Source organism: Caloenas nicobarica, chromosome 5 (assembly GCF_036013445.1).
Source record: "Caloenas nicobarica isolate bCalNic1 chromosome 5, bCalNic1.hap1, whole genome shotgun sequence".
NCBI classification, from domain to species: Eukaryota; Metazoa; Chordata; class Aves; order Columbiformes; family Columbidae; genus Caloenas; species Caloenas nicobarica.
The window spans coordinates 51,075,082-51,092,175 of NC_088249.1; the positions used below are offsets into that span (position 1 = coordinate 51,075,082).

Genomic DNA, 17,094 nt, shown 5'->3' on the forward strand with positions numbered 1-17,094 from the left:
TAGATTCAAGAATAACAACGCCTGCAGATTTGTTTTGCCTTACTGATAGTTAACACATACAGGGAGTTGCATACTTTGGTAACTGTTGAGAACAGCTGGTTTTGGCATAGCTATAAGGTCTACTACAGCCAAATCTTTCAGCACTTCCATCTCATTCTCTACAGTAATACCCATCAGAGGAAACAGGGTTTGGATAGCCGTAAGCTGCTGATGAATAACCTGGTCTGCAGGTTCCTGAAACAGATGAGCCTTACATTGACTTCAGTGAGCTTTAGGTCAGACCCATGGGGTTGTTCATCATCGTCCCCAGTGAATTCTTGCAGAAGAGAAAAATTCACTGTGGGATCTTCTAGCAACCAAGGCAGGGATTGTTGCACAGAAAGCCTGGAACAGAAGTGTGACACAAAGATGTGTTTTGACAGCACAGTTTTCATGCTACTATTCTTTTATAATCACTGGTTCCTGCCTGAATTTGAAATTGAACTCTGTTTCAGGACATACTTAGCCTCAGCCACTCTAGTATGAATTTCCAAGTGATGAAGCTCGGTATCAGAAGGTGGGTTACGGTGTTCATGTTTCTATTTATCCAACCACCTTTCTTTTGAAAGGAAATTTAATTCACTTTTTTTTTTTTTTTTTTTGGCAGAGGCACAGCTGACCATGCTCTCTAGGTACTACATTGCTTCTCATAAGCCCTACCTTAAATTAATGAGGTGCTTGGGCCTTTTTTATAAACATGTATTGAATATGACCCCCTGCTTACCTCTCTCTGTAAGGAACGCGGTGAAACAGCTGTAGTGAAGTTTGTACTACATGAGCAGGCAGCTCCTGTTCTCAATGTAAAAGTCGATAAATGCTTTCAGCTCCATGCTGTGACCTGAGCCATTATTCTCACATTAAAGGAAATACTTTTGAAAAATTTTTATATGCATGTTTCTGTTCATTAAAATGAGAATAGTCTAATTTTTGTGACCTTTAATTCTTTTACTGTGACTTTCATTTTTTAAAACCAGAAATCAGTTTTCAAATGGTCTTTCTTCCCGTTGTCCTAAGCCAGAGGCAGGGCATTTCTCATATTTAGTATTATTAAGAAAATGTGCTATTTCCTAAACTTTTTACAGAAGAACATGTTGCAAAAAGTGAAAAGCAGTCTGTTATGTCATGAGATCTCTGCCCTCACAGTTTTATACTGCATACAATCCCCCGTGGAGGACTGGAAGCACTTAAAGCATTTGTTCAAATTGAGACTACGTAAGCCCACATGTAGGGCTGTAGGAGTCACATGAAAGTATCAGAATCTTATTAAAATTACTATTTCCATTATATTTATTTCATCCTATGGAGCTGTATTCTGCAGGCCCATAAGTCTGCTGTTACCCGTTCCCAGACCTTCCCCTAACATCTCGCCCCTCCGGTAGCCCCAGAGCCGTCCCATCTCCATCCCCCTTCCTGGTCCCTTGTCTAGCCTGCAGCCAAGGCATTATAGTTGGGCTCTGCTCTGGAGTTCATTCTCAAGCTGACTGACCCGCAAAGCCTTTTCTCTTAGCCTGACTGAATGACTGAAGGCTAATCTGTATCTTTTCCCACACTAGAGTGACTTACAAGATCTCTCCATAGCCAGCTGCTGAATTTTGTGGAACCTGTTACTGATGACTCATTGTTGAATTTAGCTGGTGTTGGCCAGTGGGATCCAGAGTTGTTTGAGGTGGAGGGTGTGTGGACAGCTAGACATGCATTCCTTGTTTCACTAGGAAGCAACATTAATAGTTTTTTACAAATAAATAATCCCAGTATCATGCTTCCAAACAGGAACTTAAGAAGTCTGAAACTATAGTAAGAGGAACTGCATTAACAATTAGGAGAGGTTTGAACTTGGGCATTGACTCAACAGAATTTAAATTGCAAAGCCCACTGCCCCCTTGGGATGTCTCAGAATCTTTTGAAAAGGGCTAGCGCCATACCATGGGAGCCATATACAGGACAGGGAAGATGAAGTGTCCTTACTGTGCTCCTGCCCAAACACCAGCCGGTATGTGATAACATGATAATGTATGGTAGGAGTATCTCCATGTAAATAAATGGAATTACATTAACATACAGGCCTCACAGTCACAAAAATCTTTCAAAGATAATGAAGTTCTTTCAAGCTTTGTTGGATGCTGTTGACTGAGTATGGGAGAAAGAACCAAATCTGAGAGGGAAATACAAGGACAACTCAGATAGTAGATATTCTATGTGGTAGATGCTGGTTGATCAACAAGACGAGGTACTCAGAGGTCAGGACTAGCCATAGCATCTGTTGTCTTCTACATAGGAGAAAGGAGAGAGTAAGCTATATGGAAGGAAACTATGCAAGTGATAAATGTACTGCAGGACAAATGGGTGAGACTGTGGAGACTAACTGCAGGAGACCACACAGGAGACATAAGAAACTGGAGACAATGGGGGAGGAAACTGTAGGTGTTATGATGTGGAGGGGAAAGTAGTATGTCCATAGATGTGGTGACGACCTGTTAGGGTGGGACTGGAGATCTCATTAGGGAACATGAGGAATATCCAAGGTTTTTGAGTTAAATGAAATTTATGGTGTGGATCTGCAAGAGATCAGCCCCTATTAGTTCTACTGGGTACAGAACAATTCGTTCTTGGAAAAAAAATCTGTAACTGTAGAACAGTGTATGCGGTGGATATCCAGCGTGTTTCTCCCCTGGCTGTGTATGGGCCATATCCCACTGTCATCAACAAGGCCTTCTGCAATTCATGAGAACTGAGATGTGCTGTGTGTCCTTGTGACTTGCTGGTTTGCACCTTGTTCCTAGCATGGGTGTAAGCATGGTTAATCCAAATCAGTTCTTGAGCCTGAAGTGCAGCATATTGGCAGTCAGTGAAAATCCTGTTAGGATTCTGTCAGTGGGTGATTAAGAGATGTCAGAGGGCAGAGTAAGCTGTATCAGCACTGAGCTGGGTAGATGAAGTGCTCTGTGGTGAACCTAATCTTGTGAAGAGCATGACCTTTGTCTTTTGTATAAAGGTTTTCCATGGTAACCCCCTTTTTTAATTGAGTTCTTAATATACACATAATCTAGCTGAAACAATCTTGGCTGATGGTGGGATCAAAAGGGTGTGAGGACTTCCTGATAGAAGGAGAACGGAAAGGTATGGTGAAGAAGGGGAGATGTAAGAAATGAGCATAGAAAATGGGATTAACATCAGCTAAAAGCACACATGAAGAGCAGTCTATCTGCCGTTTCGCCGCCTCCTTCCTCACCTCCTCCTTCCTCACCTCCTCTTTCTCTGCTGTGCAGTGTTCACTCCTTGTTAGCGTATCAGCCCTTCACTATAGATCACTGGACCAAGCGGGGACATTGTGGCTCATTACCCAGATGTTACCAAATTATAGTGACATGTTTTCTAAAGTATATCTTAGGCAGGATAGACAGAGCTCTGTTGGCTTCCTGCTGTATCTGAAAATGTCCATTTTTTATCATCTTTTGAGAAACGATTAAAGAAGTCTGAAGGGGGACATGGATCTCATCATTCCTTAAAAAGAGTTTTTCAAGGAGATGTACAGGGTGTTACAAAAAGATGGAACCAAAGTGCCTTGTGTTGCGGGGTTGCCATCTTGCAAATGTCTGGGACTGGGGGCTGTTTGGACATTGGGAGAGGCATCTTGTGTAGTCATTTGAAACTCTGTGCCCCCTTTCAAGTGGTAAGAGTTTCATTCATGGGCAGTTCGTGGTGGCAGAGATATAGTGATTTCAAATTGGGTCGATCTTTTTGAAACACCCTGTACAGCTCTTGGAAAGTGGAAAGAAAAGCTTTAGACTAGGAGAGTTGTGGGCAAAACCAGAGTTTTCCCAATACCCATCCAGAGATGTAAAAAAGGGTTTTTTTTTTTCTTCTGGTGCATCAATGGGAAGATGTTAGATTATAATTTATGTTTTTCATTTGAAAACAATGAAACCACTCTTCTCTCTCCCTGTCTGCAGGGGTTGGGAGTGCTGCCCAAATGCTTTCCGGCATACATGTTGGAGGCTGAAGCCTGCACTTCTCCTGTGGCAGCAAAGCTTAGTCTCCCAAGTGTTTTTATGTGGGAACAAAGACTTGATCTGAAATAGGAGCTCAGCCCACTGGACATCACAAGCTGCTTATAGATCCCAGAGGACTTCAAGAGTTTGTTAGAGTTTGACTGATGAAATAATGGCATTTTACAAAAGCAGCATCCAGTGTGCCCATCAAGGTTTCTGTCCTGGTTCCCTGGGGACTCCTCTTTAGACACGAGTGTATGGTAAGATGGGAAAGAGAGCATGTCAAAAGAACTCAACAGTCATGTTCTTTGCTATATTCAGGGGGCACAAAGGGTTTCTGAGAAGTATTGATTTATGAAATATTGTAAGAAAGAAACCAAGATAAAAATCAATAGAGGTGATGTTGGTTCTGTGTGTTTTGATCCTGCTGAGCTTGGAGGATGATCTTACCATAATCTCTGAGGTGTACAGTGTAAAACCTGCTCCTGGTGAGCTGCTCTGTGTATATATATGTGTGTCTGTGTCTCTTGTTCTCTAATATCAGGCGTGTGGATCCGGTCACATCTGAGCTGATGCATTGTTCTCACCAATCTCTGAGCTTAGGAGTGTGTCCCTTCGGCTGGCCAAGGCGGTGTGTGTGTGACAGTGCTCATAGCTCAGGAGAATAAATCTGGGCAATAGCAATTCAGCATGCAGCTTCCCTGTGCTCTGAGGTGAGGTACATGAATCCCAGCACTGATGAACATCATCTTCTATGCTCCCGCTGAGCATTTGAACTCTGGCTTTAGTCCTACTGTAATTACAGTTTATTCAATTTAGAAACAGTTACTGCATGAACCTTCAGAACAGCCTTTTAGCACTAGAATCTTTCTGTAGAAGGGCCCATGGTCAAATTATTTCATTACCATCTAGGCAACCCTATACCTCCTTTCCCCGTATGCAATTATAAATTGATACAGTATAATTTGCCTGTCACTTGATACAAGGCTCTGTTTATTTTAAAGGCAATAATTAGAGATAACAATTGCTATAGAAAAACAAACATCCGTTCAATGAGAGGACTGAGTAATTAAGGGCAATTATTGGTTTTCATAAGTAGAATGCTTGGTAACAAAGTTCTTTCCAGTGTAGCTAAGAAGAGCATAAGATGCATATTGGAGACCAGAAATCTATGTGCTAGAAGAATTGGGAAATGAAATTGAAGCTATTAATAAGAAATTATCTAGACCTTTCTTTCCAGATTATATTTAAGATATAGTTTTCCTGGTTGTAATATGTAAAACTTGCTTAGAGTTTAGATCTCTTTCCAACATTCTTTGCGAGGATTAATCAGTTAATCCTTCTACAGCCCTTGCAAGGTAAGCAAGTGTTATTATCCTTATTTTATAGCTATGGAAATCGTGTTGCTGTGGGCCAAATTTTAATCCATTTTCCACTGTTGTAGATCTAAAGCAACTTCACTGCGGTCAGCAGAGTTAGGCACTGTAACTGAACTGATTTAACCCTAATTGAAACTACAGTGTTTGCAAAGATATCTGTAGAGAATAAAGAGCAATAATATTACAAGCATTGTCCTATGCTCCACTTCATTTTCATTAATGCTTTTGTTTGCTTTAAGAGCTGATTTTCTAAATTGGCATCCTTGAAGGTTTGCAGATCTTGTAAATGCTAGTGCATGTAGTTTTCGGGAAGGACTACCCATAAATATGTTTAAGATTTACAATAGCAACCTCCACTATGTGGGGCTAAATTATGTTATTTGTATATAAAGATTGTATATACAAAGCTGATGTGCAGCAAAGGTGTACATACACGATGCTTTTTAAAAAACTGTGTGCTTGGGTTTGTTCAGCCCAAGATTTTTTTTCCTTCTTTAATCCAGATAGTTTGGTACCAGTACTAGTGTGAGCCCTGAAGTAAGCCACAAATGTTTTTGTCCTGCAGTGCCTAAATTAACATTTGCAGAGTATTCATTGACTTGAATTAATTGGCAATTAGCTAACTCAAGTTAAAAGAGGAATGATATTTCTCTGTAGACATTCTTTTAATTGCTTATCCAGCCAAAATAGATACTACTGGCCAGACCAGGGCTTTCTGCTCAGATTTTTTAAGTTTTTTGGCAATGCGCTCTGAAGTGAAATGAAGAACAAGCAATGTGAGACGTGCAGGTGATCTTCTGAGATCAGTGGCTAGTTTCCCTACAGAAATGTATCCATACTTAAAGAGAGGGCATTGGCTTGGCTTCATTTCAGAAGAAAATGAAAGACCTCCATTTACCATTGCAAAAATTATATGTATTAAACATAGCAAGTGTACCTAATTTTTCATTCCACTTCTTGAAGTAGTTATTTGTCTTATGGTTAAAAATCAGGATAATGAGTTACTTGTGTTTAGCATATCTGAAAGACTGTGGGAACATTATTTATTAACAATGAGTATACCATAAGTGCTGTATTTAAACAACGTTGTTTCATTGTTTATTAGTCTCCCTCTCTCAAAATGATAATTTGTTTCAGATCTGTGGCAGGATTGAAAACCAGTTCTCTCTCATTTCCAGATAGTTTCTTTCTGTAATGAAGACTTGTAATACCAGGATTATTAGTAAGGTGTTACTATCCACAGTTGTGTTACCTCATGCTGCTATTCACACGACTGTAAAGTGGATATGGAATAGCACCAGCTCTGAACTCTTAGAGTTTTATTCAGTCTGTGTTGGGGAAAATTACCACACAAAATGCAAGGCAAAAGTAAATCAGCCTTTTCTATAATCCTGTCCTTGGCTGAACAGTCATGGAGGTGATTACCAGTCACAGTACAGGCCACGGAGATGACTTCTGTGATCATGGGTTTACAGTGAATATATTGTCTTAGCTGGAGGGAAGCTTTTTTTTTCTTCACCCCCACAGTACATTCTTATTGGGCAAAATAAAGGATTTGTCTGTGTACTGCTTCAGGGTGGGCTGTTCACCTGTCCAGCTGGTCTAAATCTGTCGCTTGTTCATCACACAAGCTCCTGTCCTTTTCGGAAAAGATCTGTGTATTTTTAAGAATCCACAGAGCAGGAGTTTCCCAGCAGCAAAGAGCGCAGGCGTGGTTGTTAGCAGGTCAGTGCAGCATGAGGCTGTGTCAGGTCAGGTGCCTTCAATGGCACCTTCCACTTGTGTCACCTGGGGTTATTTATGCTCATTGGTTTTCAGCTCATGGCTTTTAATCATAAATGAAAAGACAATGTTAGCTTACACATCCCCTTGCTTTTCAGCATGCTCATGTTTTCTTCTGTACTTCCAAGCTGAAATCATAGGGCTGATTCTGGTGCAGTTCAGTGGCTAAGATCAAAAGCAGTCCGATGTTTGCAGCTCACAGGATGTAACAGCCTATTTGAAAGCCTGAGAGCCCCCAGGAACCACTTGTGGATGAAAATCTGAACTGTGCCCAGAGGATTGGGGAGGCAAGGCAGAGTGATATGTTTTAATTTTATCCTAAAATTACATTCAGTGAATTTAGTACAGTGAAAAGTTCTGTCTTGGGCTGTTAGAGGATTGTCTTAAAGTTCTGTCTCCACAGAACAGATAGCAGTGACAGGGCTTTTTTTTTAATTTTTAAAATGTGAATCATAAGAAGAGGGAAAATACAGTAAATCTCACGTGTGATCTCACGTGTGTTTTTTCATTCTGTTTCCTGGTAACATGGTATAAATCAAGAATGACTTCTTGAGGTCAATTAAATTAATTTGATACAAAATCAGTGTGATTCAGTATCAATGTGATTTTTGCAAGGTGTTCAGTGTCTTCTAACAGTTGATTAACATTTTTATTGGCATGAACAGAATAGTTTAATCTTAATTTTTGAGTTTCTGTGGTAGTTTAGTAGACAGAAGGACAGAGGACGCTGTGAGGATTGCCTATACAGCATGGTGGTGTCCCAGAAGTTAATGGTTAAAACCTTTCTATGACTCAATCACAGGGTGCTTCAGGGAGGACAAAGGAAAAATAGTTTACAGATTGGCCAGGTTCAGTGGGACAGATGTTTTGATTTGGGAGCAACAACATTTGAAATGAAACCCTGAAGGGTGAGATAAACCTTTATATTTTCTTCAGGGTGAAGGACCAGTTACAGAGAGCAGTTGTTTGTCACCTTTATTGACCTCTTAAAATAACTGGTCTGCTGCATGTGACAGTACAGCACTGTGCCACAGACCCTGGGAGCCTACATATAAAGGACTGAGATAGAAGTTCTGCTGAGATTTGAAAGTATAGCTAAGAGCAATGTAAATAGTGATGTGGTCACGCTGTAAGAGTGATGTGGAGCTGTGATTTGTGCTGGAAGCAGGAAGGAAGCAATCAGCACAAATTGAAACTGTGTGCACTTTCAACAAAGCGGTGCCAAGTAGCCACTATCCAAACACATAACAAAGCCAAAGAGAAGAAGCATAAGTAAGGCTGCAGCTGCTACGAGTGGTGAACACAGAGCCCGCAGTGCTATGGGTAATATTATAAATTTATTGAATAGACAAAATTCAGACATAAGAGTGAGGATTGGATGGACATCACAGCATCTTCCCGCAGCTGTGCTTCTTGGCTGTGTCAGGCAAGGGACAGGCTATTACTTTACACAGTTTCAAATGGATTTGTCAGTGCACAGCATTCTTCATTTTTGTGACTTGTTAATGTCATGGCTGAAAGTAAGGATGTCAGCATTTAACCAGATGAGACTGAGAAATTATGTGACCAGAAATATCCAGAACACTTGAGCATGCCATAAAAGAGATCTGACTGGAAGTGAGTTTGGAGTTTATTTCTCAGCATAATAACCAGTGATTAATGGTTCAAAAATTTTAATTAACTCAGTAGCAAAAAGATGGACAAGTATCTGCAGGAGGTTGCTGGAGTCCCCGATGAAACTCCAGTTCACTTCACTGGGGATAGTTTGTGGTAAGGCTATAGTCTATATATTCATCCCTCGGTAAGACGTGTGAAGTCCTGTGTTCATTGTTTTGCTGGACTGCAGATCCGTTGTATTCAATTTGCAGATAAAGCAATGTGTTTGGTTTTGCGGTTTGCATCAGGGGATGGGGTCAGGATCTTAACTCCAACCCAACCTAGGACCTGCAAACTGAGCTAGACTTTTTCTTACTGTGCAACGTCATTGCTCACAAGTGCTCTGTGAAGCTGCAGCAGCTCTCAGTAACACCAAGGAGGTGCCATTCTTACTTCAGTTATAACTGAATTAAACTAAATGGCAATTTAGCATATTGTGTGTGGAGTGGGATGAGATCCAGCCTATCAGGTGTTGTGCTGCATTTGCATGTTTGACAAGAATAAAAGCTGAAGCAAACGAAATCACACGTGAAAAGACCTACAAAGTACAATTTTTCTGGGTACAAATTTTCTTAATGATGTTAGAGTTGAGAGCTCAGGGGACTATCTTAAACTGACTTGTGGGAGATATCTCAATGTATTTTCATGAAAGTCAGCGGATTTAGGTCAACGTTTAGTAGAAGATAATGCTTAATGTATATTACTTACCTCTTTCTTTTAATTCTTGAAGGTTTGTTCTGTATTTCGGTGATAGCTCAGACATCCTGATCCTGTCAGGGATATCCATATGCTTTTGTCAATATAATCATTTAACAGCACTCTAAGTTATTTGAGGACAAGTATATAGTAAATAATACCAAATAAGAACAACTTAGAATTGTATCAGCATATGTTGATGTTCTTCCATGCCACAATGGCAACCATCACAGTGTTAACTTTATACAGCAGGCTAAATTAAAACAGTATGGGAAATCATAATTAAGTACCTTTTTATTATGATCATGAGAGCTTTGGAAGGAGCTAGAAAAATGTAGAGACCATGTATACACTGCAGACATTTGACTATCTAGTTTTTTTGATTTCTGAGCTTTCCTTGATGTCAGGTGTCAGCAAAAGCCCTTAGCCTAGTGTGGTAAAATTGGCAGAAGTTTACTTCTTACTGATATATCACACTTTGAGTGGTGCAAGCTGGAATATAGTTCTTCAACAGAAATACAGCTTTAATGGCAGAAACTGCAGCAGCATTAAGGATGTTGGTGGCTTCACTGCCAAATGGTCATGATGTGGGCTGCAGGATCTTCATTACTCATGAGACCTTATGTGGCTGTAGGAGGGACTAGTGTTAATTTCTTTGCATTTAGCTTGCCAAATGCTGGGTGGCGTACTAATAGCAAAAATCTCAGCAGTGGCTATCTAACCAGTTCTTCCTTTCTATTTTTCTGTTTCTCCTGCAGGGCTTGTGAAGTTGGGGGTTCACTGTGTCACGTGTCAGAAGGTCGCGATAAAAATTGTCAACAGAGAGAAGCTCAGCGAGTCGGTGTTAATGAAGGTAATTTTCTAATGGGAGATTTAAAAAAAAAAATGAGATTCTTGGCTCTCTGTCTTGTATTCCATGCAAAATTAATATCTTTAATTACGTATAACAAACATCCCTGTCAGTACTAGGATTATGTGGAGCATAATAACAATAATTTAGTTATGGGGGAAGCCAAGGCAGCTGAAATTAAATGGGAGTATGCCTGTGCTTTGTGAACAAAGCAAACGGTCAGCTGCAGAGTTGTTGCTTCTCTGCTGGGCAGATGTGTGTTGGGCATCTGACTTCCACTGCTGCAGCAGTGCATAATAGTTGTAGTACATTGCAGACTGAGGTGTACAAATGCCAGTAGGAAGAGATTTAAGAGAGGCTGGTGAATCTGTTGTTTGAATACTCCTACTGCTTGCTCTGCCGCGTGGGTTCTTTATGATCTGACATGCCAAAGTCCTTGACTGTTTAAAGCTGTTGTAATTCTGTTAACAATCCACAGAGCTGTGCCATTGGAAACCATTAAAGTGTCTGTCCAAATGGTCCCAATGACAGTAGTGTTCGGAAGAGTTTAATTCGTTTTTTACTTAGCCTTGTAATATCCGTCTCCTTACATAAGTGTCATTGATTGATCTTGGAAACCTAAAAATAAAATAAATATATGCATAAAAATTTATTCATGTGATTTGGTGACTACAAAGGCTTAATTCAGCTTGATGGGAGAGAACACACTGCACTGCAATCAACACAATTCCATCAAGCTGGCACATGCAAATGACGTTAACAGGTCTTCATGCAGCCTAGAGCACTTTATTGAGATAACTTCCCTATAAGCACATGGAACATATATCTTTACACTGCCGTTTCTTATATCTACTTCTGTGTCAGCTGTTTTCCATCGTGAGTGAGTATAGCAACCTTACTAGGAGGAGAAAGAAAATTGACATTAAAGGTCAATGCATACAATGTAAGTTTATTTTTTTCAGAGAAGGATTCTTAAAGTTTATATTCAATTGTAATGCGTTTGGACTTACCTTTTTGGAATTTCATTGAAGTATTCCTTCTCCTGCAGTACTGTGGATTCAAACAGTCTTCTAATGTAGACCAAAAGTTAGAAAGTTAAATAGGTAAGCAAACTGCAACTTTAAATGGAGATTCAGCAGATGAAGGGAATACAGTAAAAGCAAAGAAAGTCTGTAAATGGTAATATCTGAATGAGACTCTAAACACTTCGAGTATTTTCCAGAGTAACATAATAGGAATATTTTTAAATAACATGAGCATTTTGTTTGCTTAGATACACTGCCTGGTATCTGTATAAAACATGTTATTTACTTCATTGATTTTCAGAGCAGGAAGCAAATCACTTAGCATAGCACAGTGATCTCTCTGCTTTAGTTGTGTTGCATTACCTTGCTTGTTGTCTGAAATCTGAGTAGTGAAATGGTGTGTTAGGCCCTTGTTTACACAGACTCATGCCGAAGCATGCCATATTTTCTGTAAGATTGTACAGCACCCTTCTCAGGAGGAAACCACGCATCATATCATGAGTCTCATTTTCAGACCATTCTTGGTGAGATTTTCTCTTAAGGATCCTGTTCTCTGTGCTCAGGAGGTTGGAATAACAGATGGTATTTGAAGTGGTTTGCCCAGTTCTTGCATAAACTCAGTAACCAGATGTCTTTTCAGGAATGCCCTGTGTCTGATGGTCGCAGACAGTGCCTGTGACTTCTAAGTGAATTTGGAATTAATTGTACTGTTAGCCAGCTTAATCCAGCTTGGCCAAAGGGGAAAAATGCTTGCAGTTTTCAGCAATCCCACTGTGACCATTGCCAAGCATCCAGCTAACAGCTTGCTGTGTGGAGTCAGCAGCCACAGGGAAACAGCCAACAGCGAAGCCGAGTCATGGTGGTGTGGTGGCATTCCCACTTAGCAAATCTTCCCACTAGCCTATCAGTTCCAGTGACTCTCTTTGCCAGTGGGCCATGCAGAAACAGTCCCTGGAGCCAAATGATTCAAGACCACAGCTACTCTCCCAAGCCAGGCCCAGACTGATGGATTTAGCTTTAATCCATCCTTGGACAGAAAAACTGGATCTGACAAATATGCACACCTGCTGCATGAAGCTGTAACACTGCAGTGCTGTGGCCATTTATCCTAGAGCATAAGGCAGAAGTCTGCTTGCGGGCCTTTCAACATCTAAAATGACAGGCACAAGCATATACAGCAGGCTGCTTTCCCGGCCATCATTATTCTGTTTTGACTTGCTTCTTACAGCCTTCATTTCTCCCGCATTTTTGCAGCATTTTATTCTGTACATTCAGGGAACTGTCCCTTCTTTCTGCAGCTACTCTTCATCTGAGCTGTGCAGAATTGAGAGGAATTTGGTAAAGTGCTTTCTAATCACGACGTCATAGTATCGATATTTCTGGAGAGAAGAGTTTGGAATTGAAGCAGCTGGGCTCAATTAGCAGAACTGCTGCTATGGAGATGTTATACAGGCAGGCACGATGCAGCACAAGCTGCAGTAAATGTATCATCCAAGCTCTTGCTGCCATACCAAAGGACAGGGCTGCTCCCTGCACACGCGAGCCTTCTGCTTTGTCATGCCTGTATTCGCTCAACACAGGCTGGGGAGTAGTGTTCCTTTCACAGCTCCAGCTCGGGGCTGTTTGGGAGCCTGGTTTTGGGGCAAAGTTACAAATGTAATTTCACAGATGTGAACAGAAGGGCTGCTTCTGTTCTGGCTCCTGCTCTCACACAACTGGTAAAAGCTTCAGCTAGGTTTCTTCAGCTGCACTGTGGTAACCCCCACTGACGTGGAGACCTGCCTCCCATGGTATCTTTAGCTTGCTCTATCACAAATCAGCAGAAAGATTTCAGAACGTAGTGTGCTATAGAGAGCATTTTGAGATGGAAATAGGGTTTGCTAATCTCCCTGAATTACTTCTGGATCTCTGAGAGGGAAATTAGGCCCAGAATACTAGAGCTGAATGAGTCTGTGAAGGAGTAAGCTTTCCTGAACAGGCAGGTTTACTATTGATGGTTGCATTTTCAGTACCAGCACAAGCGTTTGGAGTTTATAACTTTGGAATATAAAGGTTAAAGAAAATCTTTCATCTGATGTGGCAAAAGCTTGTTTGAAAACATTGAGGCATCTCATGAGACTTACTCACAAGAGTCCTTTCTTCTTTACCACCTCACCGGTTCTCTTCCACTCCCTCCTTCCAAAGAATAAACAAGAGCAAAAAAGCTACTCATTTGTTGATCCATCAGATGAAATACTCTTTGGACAGATAGTGGTAGTAAAAGCAGTGGGAACATAAAAGGGTGAAGAGCGAGAAGGGGACAGCTGGCCTTGGACTAATTACTTGAACACACAGGCATCCTGAGAAAGCCACAGATGTCCCAGGCTTCATGGCTGGAGCCCGGGCCTCCATATGTGTGCTTGGTGTGTGTGGGCCTTTTGTTTATTCTGAGTCCTCCAGTGCCGGCCTTGAAGCAGGGCAGGTATTTCCAGGGTGGAGGATGGGAAGAGACACAGTCCCTTCCTCATTGCTCTTGTGGAGCTCAATTGAAACATGGGTGGTGGGTTTGGGCGGGGTTAGTCTGTTGTTCTTGTGCCTTGTGGTGCTAATGAGCTCTGCTTCCAAAAAGCTCTGCAAAGGTGTAGTCTGTGTTCCTAAGCAGGGAGGATCATGCTACGATTGCCTGAATTAATTGAGTGGAGGGATAGGTAGCAGGATTGAGTGTCAGCCTCTTGGAACTGCCAAGATAAGTTATGCAAGCTTACTTTGCATGGTCTTTTTGTTATCTCTTGCTTCTTCCTGAGCTTCTATTTCAGTAGCTACATATTTCTTTACTACCTTGTCCTACTTTGAGTCTTCCCTTCCTTGTGCATTTTCTTTCAGTTGTTATTTTGCCTCTTTTTAACCCCTCTCATTCTTCTTTCTTCTCTACTCTGTGATTTCTTACTTTTTTTCTCTGTCTTTCCCCCTTTTCCTAGAGAAAGACATGTAATAACTGACATTGTTTTGTTGCAAAACTGCTGAAACGCAGCATGTCTGGTTGAGATGCTCATCATTTAGGGCAAAAGTTTAGAAGTTGGGCACAATTCAGAAAATATCTGAGAGACTAAGTAGCAACCAGACCTCATGTTTTAGGAGAGACTCAAGGGACTCAATCTGCCTGGTTTATTAAATAGAAGGTTAAGACATAACTTAATCATGGTCTATAAATACTGACAAGGAGGGTAGGCATTTGATAATAGAGGATATTACACTCTTAGGGGCAAAAAACTTACAGGTGTAAGCTGTAGGCAGACAGATTAAGTGTCGAAATACTAGTCCTATTTGACCACTGGACGAAGTTACTAATTCGAACAAGCTGCCTGAAGCTCTGGTGAGTTTTTCCCCTGGAAGTCTATTAAACTTCATCTGCGTGTTTCTCTAAAACTTCATCTGTGTGTTTTTCTAAAACCTAGTTCAGCTTCAGCGGTGGATTTGCAGCAGGAAGTAGTTGAAGATGGTTTCCTGATCCCTGCTACGCATTAGCTCTGACTAGATTAACGCAGCAGCTTCTCTGGCCTTAAAATCCATGGAGCTGTGAATTTCTAATCACACACTTGAAATCTGTAAAAAGTCTTTTATCAGTGTCTGGAGCATAAAGAAAGGCACTTGTGCAAGGTATCCGCAGAAGCAGAAATTTAGGCTTTCCCAAGTGAAGCTAAAGAAGGGAATACTTGAGAGCAGGATCTTTGCTTTGGAATACCTCATTTTCAGGCTTTTGAAACAAAAGACTGTGATACTGGCTGACCTAGCTGTCCTCAGCTGCTGAGTGGATGCCTGGTCTACAGAAATCATTACCAGAGTATCAGAACAGTGTCATGGAGAAGCTAAATCTGAGGCAGAGTCAGAAATGGACTGAATAGTGCAACTTAGTTGAAATTCAGCTTTGATCATAACAAGGGCAGTTTCCTGACATAAGTGAAGCCAAACTCACCAATGCCAAAACTGATTTTCACTAAATCAAAATTTTTTCTTAATGTGTTCAACACTAAACCAATAATTGTCCAGCCTCAGTATTAAGGAGTTCTACTATTGATTATAGTGGAAATAGTGTTAAGGTGCTGCTGAATCACAGTGAATTCCTCTATTATTGGGTACAAATGAACAAACAAATAAGACCATATGATCTCACCAGAGAAATGTGTTTAGATTAATCTAGGATGCTGGCACACAAGATTTTGGAGACGGTCATATTAAAAATAGCAAATAGGAGGGAAACTATTTCCCTTTATTAATCAGAAGTCCTAAAGAAAAGGTTTTAAAGCATTCAGCAAACTTTCCAGGACTTCCTGATTAAGAAACACTGTCCTGATTTGCTGGTATTCATCTATTATTCTTCTGATTGATTGGCATATTGCTGCAAGAGGAGAATGACCCAGAGAACCTTGTATTCATGGCCGAAAAAAAAAAAAGGATGAAAGGATGAGGGAAGGTAAATCTTCCCAAAACATGTGTGTACACCCTGATACTCCTATTTTTACTTGCTGTTGAACAGGTTGCAATGTACAAATGAGCATGTTCACACTTACATGGATTGCCCCTTGCACATTTGCTGCATATGCTTGATAAAAACACTCACACCCTCATTGAGGGCTATCTTTAACCTGGAGAATTACCACATGCTTGTCTGCTTTTAGCACTGGAACACAGCAGATGATAAGTGTGTGTGTGTCTGTGTGTATGTTTGACGGTGCGTAGGTGGTGAACAAACCGCAGGAATGATTGGCACTCATCAAAGAGCACGAGTGCACAAATAGACACTCACCCCCTGCCTCTGTGACCCTAGTTCCTATTCCAGTAGCAACCCAGTTAGCACAGCACAGCTTCACGTGTGCAAGTCTCTCTTCTGAGTTCAAAGAGATAAAAAAGCACCTTGTAATATGAAAAACATGGAGAAAATAAAAGCAGCTTTTTTTTCCACCCCTGGTTCCCTTCTGCTATGGGGAGTTTGGGAGTAGGGATCTGTTGCTGAATGTATAATGCAGTGTGTTTTGTTTTATACTGGTGCTGGTGGGGAGCACTGAAAGCCTGTTCACTTGTCATCTGTTTGAGCAGTTAAAGAAGTTGGATGATTGTATTTTCCTTCAGAGAAGAATCACTCTCCTCCTCCACTTTCCACCACACTCGTGGGGAACACAGTTTGAGGATTTCTTAAAGAAGGAAATTAAACAGGAATCACGAGCACATGATGTACCTGTCAGAGGAACAAACCTGTCAAGTGTGCGCCGTGCCTTTTGCTTTCTAAAGTTAGTATGATCAATTGAGGCATTTGGGCAAGCTGTAAAAATAATTGGCCCTATTTTTTCCACCCTACTTTTAATTCCACAGACTTGTATTATATCAGTCTGGCTCAAATCTCTGTTGTACCAGACACGTTCTACCCACAGCCCTATGTGTGCAAACACATAGACACAGACAGTCTACCATCCTCGTGTGCTGCCTTGGTCGTACAGTGATAAATGTCCCTGATGAGCCCCGGCTAGAGCTAGTTGAAGTCAAGGAATGCTTTTTCCATTAATTTCACTTGATCATAACCATAATGCCTGGATAGGGAAATAACTGCTCCCCGAGACAAGATGTCTAAATGTGCTCTGCTATCTAGTCCTCATCTACCTGTGAAGCTTCTGTCAACAATTAGCTGGTAAAAACCCTTTCTGTTC

General features: G+C 41.0%; 1 protein-coding gene across 1 annotated transcript in view; it reads left to right on the forward strand.

Moving 5' to 3' along the window:
- Positions 1 to 17,094, forward strand: part of BRSK2 (BR serine/threonine kinase 2) — a 319,127-nt gene that overhangs the window by 150,564 nt on the left and 151,469 nt on the right. Inside the window, exon 2 of the mRNA XM_065635714.1 lies at positions 10,300 to 10,394. Coding sequence (XP_065491786.1) covers positions 10,300 to 10,394 — 95 coding nt within the window. The remainder of the gene's footprint in view (positions 1 to 10,299; positions 10,395 to 17,094) is intronic.